Genomic DNA, 7,500 nt, shown 5'->3' on the forward strand with positions numbered 1-7,500 from the left:
TATTCTCACGTAGATTACTCCGCCCGATACGGCCACTATTCATCCGGTAATATTTGTTAGCGGTTCAAGGCCTTCTGGGGTGCACTACAAGTCTAATTTCCCTCCACTACTTCGCTTGCATTTAACTTACATACACACCTAGATCTAATAAATCAAGCTTTTCTGTTCGCTGTGATAGCGATCAATCATATCCCAGTATATTCTCCCCCATCGCACACATCCACTTCACTACAGCGCAAGCAATACATGTTATTGGCCGCTGTGTAGGTCACGTCTCAACAGATCCTACTTTCATGGGAAATGGTGATGATGATGATGCCACAGAGCAAAAGTCGATTAGTTGGGAAAAGGAGGAAGGGGATTCGGTTGGGGGAACCCACACACGTCCGCCTGCAGCCACGCACACACGCACACGCACATTGAGTTGTGTGATTCATGTGAGACACACGTCAGTGCCACCACCCCGCAGCCAATGTCTGCTCTGGGGTGTTGGCATGCATGTGTACATGCGTGTACGTGCGTGCGTATGTGTGTGTGCCACCACTCTACCCATCACCCCACCACACACACACACACACACACACACACACACACACACACACACACACACACACACACACACACACACACAGCCCCAGCGTCTCACCTGGTGCCTTCTTTTCTTGCACATTTGTGTGTGCGTGTATCGCCCTGCTCGTGTCATGGGGGGCTTGGGAAGAGAACGGCCACCGTCCTGTGCAAAATCACACACATGCACACATGCGCAAGCACAAACAGCAAATCAGCAAGAATGACATGACGCAGTGAGCCAGCATGGCAGAAACAAACCACGCCCACCTCCTTGTGCCTCATTCACATCACCCACATCACCGCCTGTGCACACACATGTCACATCCTCACACACAGACACCACCACCATAAGCACCACCACAAGCAGCACATCTGCACATGCGTGTGCGTGCACCGTCCACATCCACCACAAATTACTCACCATCATCATCATCGTCGTCATGCGAGGCAACGGCACATCGACGTACATCACATCGACGTACATCACATCCTGTTTGTGTGTGCGTGTGGAGAAAGAGGTGAGTTGTCACAGAATCGGGCTGTCAACGACAACAAAACCCGTTGCCACCACCAACAGACCCAACGACATCCAACCAGCACTTCACAATCAAACACATACATGCTGATGTTCACACCCAACACATCACACACCACCCACGTCACCACCACCACCATCATTCATCTCACCTCCACATCCATGGCCGCAGCCGCTGCTGTTGGTGACCAACGACGACGAGGTCGAGGAGGTGGAGATGGACGAGAGACGGAAAGCCAGTTCATCCAAATACAGCAATACATCAGCTGTTTCTGGTGATGGTGGAAACGGTGAAAACAAACGGCCCCTTGCCACGCCGTGCCCTTTGCTTGCTCGCTCAGCTGCTTGGTTAGTCGGTTGGATGCAGACGGATGCATGGCCCTGTGTCCAAACCAAGTGCACAAAGGGCGAGAAGAAGAAAAAACATATGAGCGGACAGAACGTACCAGGAAAGTGAGAAGCGAAGGAGGGAACACAGCGTGTCCACCACACACACACACACACACACACATCAGTCGGCCTCTCACCTCCAGCACTTGTCATCGTCATCGTCGTTGGTTCCACTGCTTCATGCGCCTCCTCAACGCTGTGAAACGTGTGTGCACAGACACAAGATGGGAGAGAATGCAGGGGTGAGGTTGACAGCGAAGCATCATCAACCACACGCCAGCCCCATCCAACCACCCGCACTGACACACATTCACACGCGCGCGCACGCACACGCACATTGCTCACCTCTTCGTCAGAGCGAGTGACATGTGCAATATCTGCCTCACGCCAGATCAGGGCTGACGTCGGCCGGAGTGTGGTGTCGGCCGGCGTGTGATGGCGATGGTGAGGGCGGTGGTGACGGCCGAGCTGAGGTGGAAGAGAGACAAAGGAGAGAGAAATGGGGAAGGTTGATGTTGATGCTGATGGGTCGTTCATGGCGGCTTCCTTCCCCTCCTCTGATGTGGCCCTGGTGCGCATGCAACCAACACACAACGACAAGACACAACGATACCATCACACACAAGGCACGGGTATGGCATGTGAGCACAGCAAGCGTGTTCACCTTCCTGCTGGCCCCTCTCTTTTGCTTTCCTCCTGTTCGCCCCACCATCACCGCACACACACACACATACACACACATCTGCGCCTGACAGTGTCGCTGTGGTTGGATGTGCCCACCATGACCATGGACGTGTGTGTCCACAGCTGCTCCTCCCAACCCATCATGTGTGCACCCGCCCATCATCATCCTCCAACGATCCTTAGGCAGTCGCTCCCTGCATCCACAAGCACACACACATGGCATGTGAGCTGCACAGCTACACTGGTGCACAAGGCACAGCAAAAGCAAGCACCCACAGCAGCAACACCAACACATGCGCCATGCGCCAACCAAAGCATCCATGATGGCATGTGCGTGGTTGCAGGGAATGTGGATGGGAATAGAACACAATAGGCAGACAGCAGGCCATCACGTCAGCACAGCAGAACGAGTGATGGACACCACATTCACACGTGTGCGTGTGTGTCAGTGTGTGTGACCATCATCTCCATCAACCCTTCTTCCACTTGTTCGCTTCATCGCGCCCCAGCACCGTCCCCACACTCCATCACACACCAACCAACCAACCACTCATCACCACCCACATACCATGTGTGAGGCGAGTGCAGCTGGCACGCGTGACAAGTATCCTTGACATTTCCCTCATCCTGCTTGTGCGTGTGCATCGCCTGTAAGTGTGGTTGTGTGCGAGCACCAATATGGTGAGTGTGTGGGAGGGAGGAAGGGAGCATGGATATGTGCGCAGCTACACCGCTGCTGATGCCACTGCTGATGTTGTGCATGCATGTGGGTGAAGGAGGAGAAAGGGAAGAGAGAGAAAACAGAAAACAGAAGGGAAGGAACAAGACATGCTGCACCCCATCCATCCATCCATTCATCTTCCCCACACCACCGCCACACACCACCATCCTCTGTCACCAGCCAGCCAGTCACACCACACCAGACTCACCCAGCATCCCCCACCCCACCTCATCCCATCCATCCATCCATCCAACACACAACTCCTCTCCGTTTCCCTCTGCTTCACGCCCTCACCTCTGCTGCTGCTGCCCGCCGAAAATGCAACTTGTGCTGTCGCCTCCTGTTACCAGCTGCAGGCAGCCAGCTTCCGCCATCAGCAACGGGCGATGGGTTGGTTGGCTGGTTGGTTGGTCGGGGAATGTGTTCAGCAGCAAGTGGTGGTGGTGGTGCATTCTCTGCTGCTGCTGCTGCTGCATCGGCGGTGGAGGGTGTGTTGGCTGCTGCTGTTGTTGTTGTTGTTGTGATGGCCGCGAGGGAGGGCGAGGAAGAGAGGGGAAGATAAGCAGCAGCTGCAAGGTGGAGAATGTGCAGGTCTGCAAGCAGTTGTGTGTGAGAACGAAGAATGAGACAGCGCATCAAGCAAAGCAATACAGGCAGCCACACCACACACATGGATGCACATTGATGTGGGACAACAAGGGGAGACAGGGGCAACACAGACAGCGACCACAAAACACGCACACTGCCGCTGTGCACATCACACACATGCAGTGGTGCACTCACGTTGCTCATCGCTTGCTTGCTTTGTGGTGTGAGTTGCTGCTGTTGCTTCCACAGCCGCACAAGCGTGGCTAGATGGTCATCGCATGGCAACGCTCGTCTGTTCATCCCATCAGAGCAGTGGTGGTTGGTGCAGGAGGGGGTGACATCTGCTGGCTCAAGGGTCCTCTGTGTGCGGCGACAGCAGAAGGAAGGAGAAGCAAGGGTGAAGGGCAGTGATGGTGGTGTTGAGGATGGGAAGGGAAGGATGTGAGCAAACACAAGAAAATGAGGAGGCGGTGGCGACGGCGTGTGGGGTGGGTAGAAAAGAGAACCCGCACGTCGACACACACACACACACACACAAACACGCTCACCTGCCACGCGTTGTCGCCAATGAACAGGTTGATCCTGGCAGACTCCAGCGGCGCTGACAGCAGCAAATAGCGCAGACAAGACACACGAGTTGGCAGATGACGAGAGTGGTTGAACGGACACGAGAACAAGCGAGCCACGCACACACCACACCACAAACATCACCACCCTCACTCGACAGCCGCCTGTCCCAATGACTCACTCCCTCACCTGTGTGCACTTGGGTGGAGAGGGACTTGAAGAACTCCCCATACACAAACACAACGCGTCTCTGCATCATCTCCACCACCTCATCAGGGATTGACCGCAGGATCCTCGGAAGCTGAACACAGTTGTGTGTGTGTGTGTGTGTGTGTGTGTGTGTGTGTGTGAGCGACGTGGCATATAAGCTATTACCGACCACAATCCCCATTTAAACCACATCCCTCCTCACGCATCACTTCACATCCCCATGTCACCGATCTGTCACCACACCTCGAGGAGCCTGTGCTCGGGAATGCGGATGCTGAACGTCCCCCAGTCCAGCAGGTCCTGGTAGGGCTGCAAGTGTACAAAAAGCAAACACCACAACATCACATTGCAGCACCATGAGTGACGGGAGGGGTACATCCACACAGTGATGTGACACACACACACACACACACACACACACACACACACACACACACACACACACACACCAAGTGGCATCCATACGCACCAGCACGTAGTGATCGACGACAATGACGGGGATGGCGCCCGTAGCCATGATCTATGAGGCATGAAAGGTGACAGGAGATCACACACACACACACACACACACACACACACACACACACAGACACACACACACAGCACACATCGCACACACTGCTCGCTGTCCTCCGCAAACACAAACTGGGTCGGGTTCAGTTCGAACAAATACTAAGTTCGAAAATACGAGTTTTGAGATAGAGGCGATTCTTTGCTTGGTGGCGAGTTTGGGGTGTGGAGACCAAAGTTGTGCGGCATGCGGAGTACCATCGATTGGTCGGGGAGTCAGGTTCGCCAGCCCTTGCTTGGCTGAGATACAAGCGATTCTTTATTCTGGCAGTGAGATGACCCTCACCACCCAATATGGACGTGGATCAGGATGGACCAGGGGTTGAACCAAACAAATTGTGAAAAAAATTTGGATTATTAGGAAAGTGCCGGTCAAGATTCTTTCGCAAGTAGTCCTCGCGATTGGCAGAACCACGATCAGGGGAGGGAAGTTGGTTGAGAGGGGTGATGGGAAGAGGGGTGGGGTGGAGGGAAGGGTATGTGGAGAGAACATACGCAGGGTCCACATCAGGCTTCAACAAATGCACTAAACTGCCAGGTCCGTCACCGTCTTGCACCATCACGCTGCCAGGGAATGCAGCCGAGAAGCTGAAGGTGTGGTACTCACTCACCCCAGGCACCACTTTCACAAAGAAGCGGTCAAACATCTCACCCCAATCCACAAACGCCACCTCATCCGTCTTGCCACACGCTGTGTACCCCCTGGTGCAGGTGCGAATGCGCTCTTCCAGCTCCGGCGGCGTTAGCGCGCCCTCCCTGTTCACCGCTCGCTTCAACACCCCAAACTGTGCGTCACACACGTTCTTGGTGTGCCCGCGAAGCAGGAAGTGCAGCGTCACCTCATCGTAGCGTTCCAGCAGCACAAGCAGGGCACAGTAGCGTACCATGTTGCGGTTCTTGTTCTGCGACGCAGCGTTGTCAGCTGAGAGATGCAGCTTCCTGTGAGGCGGCACTGCAGTGCATAATGTGTGGTTCAGGAGGCTGACGGTGCAGTTCGAGTCCTTCTTGCCCGGCCATCGCCCCTCAACCAGAGGGTACACGGTGTTCACATGTGTGTTGCTGACGCAGACACCAAAAATGTCCACCTTGAGCCCAGTCACGTAGAAGATGCGCGCCGGCTCTCGGTTAAACGACGGAAGAAGGTAGTGCTGCGCAAAGTCGATGGTCAGATGCGTGAAGTCGCAGTCGGGAAGCAGTGCGCTGGCGCGGAGTGCGTTGTAAATGCTGCGCCTTGCCTTCGCCTGCGTGATGTGCCGATCAAGCTCCTGCAACAGCTCCGGGCGCACGTTTGGAGACTTGCTTGCCTCCCTGGCCATGGTGCAGAAGTCACAGAAGTCGGATCCCGTCGCCAGCACACGGACCTGTGGCACATGCTCGCGCCACACACGTCCAAAGCCTTGCAAGGAGAGCTGCGTCACGGGAGCCGAAACGTCGTTGTGGTGCTTGAAGACAGTCACCCACAAAGGGAATGCCTGTTTGTACACCTTGTGTAAGGCCATTTTGGTGGTTTCTCGTGGGAGGTGGATGATGGGTGCACCCGGACTGGAGCCGCGTGCGGATGAGCACGGTTCGCCGAAGAATGCAGCGTAGCCCAGGATAAAGTCGACGGCCGCACGGACACGGAGTGTTTGCCGGCCCAACGAGCTTGTGCCGCGCTTGCTCTCCACCTTCTCGGCGTCTATGCGCAGGGCAAGGTCTCTTGTAAGGTGCTTCACCGTGACGTCTGACACTTGCATGATCGCACAGAAGGCGGCCTTACACAAGCGAGTGCCGCGGAAGCAGTAGGCCACAGTGGTGCGGGCTGGTGCCGATGGGCCGTGCGTCTCAAGAAGCGCGTTGTACCGCCCTGGCGGTGCAGCAATTGCGGATAAAATGCTGCGCACAATGCTCAGCCGTCTCTCCTCGGTTAGGGCCCGATGCGCGATCGCCCAGTCAAGAGCATCCGGCATGTGGCAGCGTGGCTCGCACTTGCATTTTGCCATGTTCCTGGTGAAACACGCCTCCGCCTCCGCGCGAGCCAGGACTCGGGACGCCTCCTCCTTCTCACGGGCATCAGCCGCTGGGTGGGGCTTTCGCCCACGACGCGTTAGCACGGTGCCATCTGGTGGTCGCATCGGCTCAAGACCTCGGTGATCGTACCACGCACAAAAGTGCTGCAGTCGCAAGTATTCCTTCTCCACCACTAACGCACCATCATCATCATCACCATCTTGGGGTGTGCTGCTGCTGGCTTGAGTTGCATCGGCATTTCCCACTCCATGAGATTTTTCGGTTTGTCCCGTGAGTGTCCGGCGCGCCAAAACTGGTGGCGAACCCTGGTTGGCAGAACCGTCGATTGTTTGCGTCACCAATATCTCGCTTCCCGTTGACATTTGGTCTGAGCTGTCGAACGAACCACCCCTCTTTGCCCGCTTCATCGTGGAGCGCATAGTGATCGCACAGCCACGAAAGTGGCACCAATCGAAAGCTTGCTCTGCGCGCTTTCCAATGGTACCCAGAACTCATATCATCAGAATAATAAATAAGGTATTTATTCGAACTGAACCCGACCCAACTGTTGAAAAAAAAACCAGCCACCTCCATCGATTCGACGCATCTTTAACTGTCCTGTGTGCGCATTAGTCGCACGTCTGCCTCCCTGTGGTGGATAGCCCATCTGCTGCCA

At 55.3% G+C, this 7,500-nt stretch overlaps 2 protein-coding genes across 2 annotated transcripts in view; one reads left to right on the plus strand and one right to left on the minus strand.

Moving 5' to 3' along the window:
• Positions 1-1,454: 1,454 nt before the first annotated feature.
• PTSG_11833 (uncharacterized protein) lies at positions 1,455-7,264 on the minus strand (the record flags this gene model as incomplete). Its single annotated transcript, XM_004996502.1, has 10 exons — positions 1,455-1,486; positions 1,633-1,691; positions 2,748-2,827; positions 3,195-3,469; positions 3,680-3,848; positions 4,037-4,089; positions 4,245-4,356; positions 4,509-4,574; positions 4,735-4,785; positions 5,327-7,264. The coding sequence occupies 10 exons, from the start codon at positions 7,262-7,264 to the stop codon at positions 1,455-1,457; spliced, it is 2,835 nt and encodes a 944-aa protein (XP_004996559.1).
• Positions 7,265-7,462: 198 nt separating this feature from the next.
• PTSG_02075 (phosphoinositide 3-kinase) overlaps positions 7,463-7,500 on the plus strand; it is a 7,277-nt gene continuing 7,239 nt past the window's right edge. Inside the window, exon 1 of the mRNA XM_004996503.1 lies at positions 7,463-7,500. This exon is cut by the window's right edge and continues 257 nt beyond it. The gene's annotated coding sequence lies outside the window, so the exon portion shown is untranslated.

Source organism: Salpingoeca rosetta (assembly GCF_000188695.1).
Source record: "Salpingoeca rosetta unplaced genomic scaffold supercont1.5, whole genome shotgun sequence".
Taxonomy (NCBI): domain Eukaryota; class Choanoflagellata; order Craspedida; family Salpingoecidae; genus Salpingoeca; species Salpingoeca rosetta.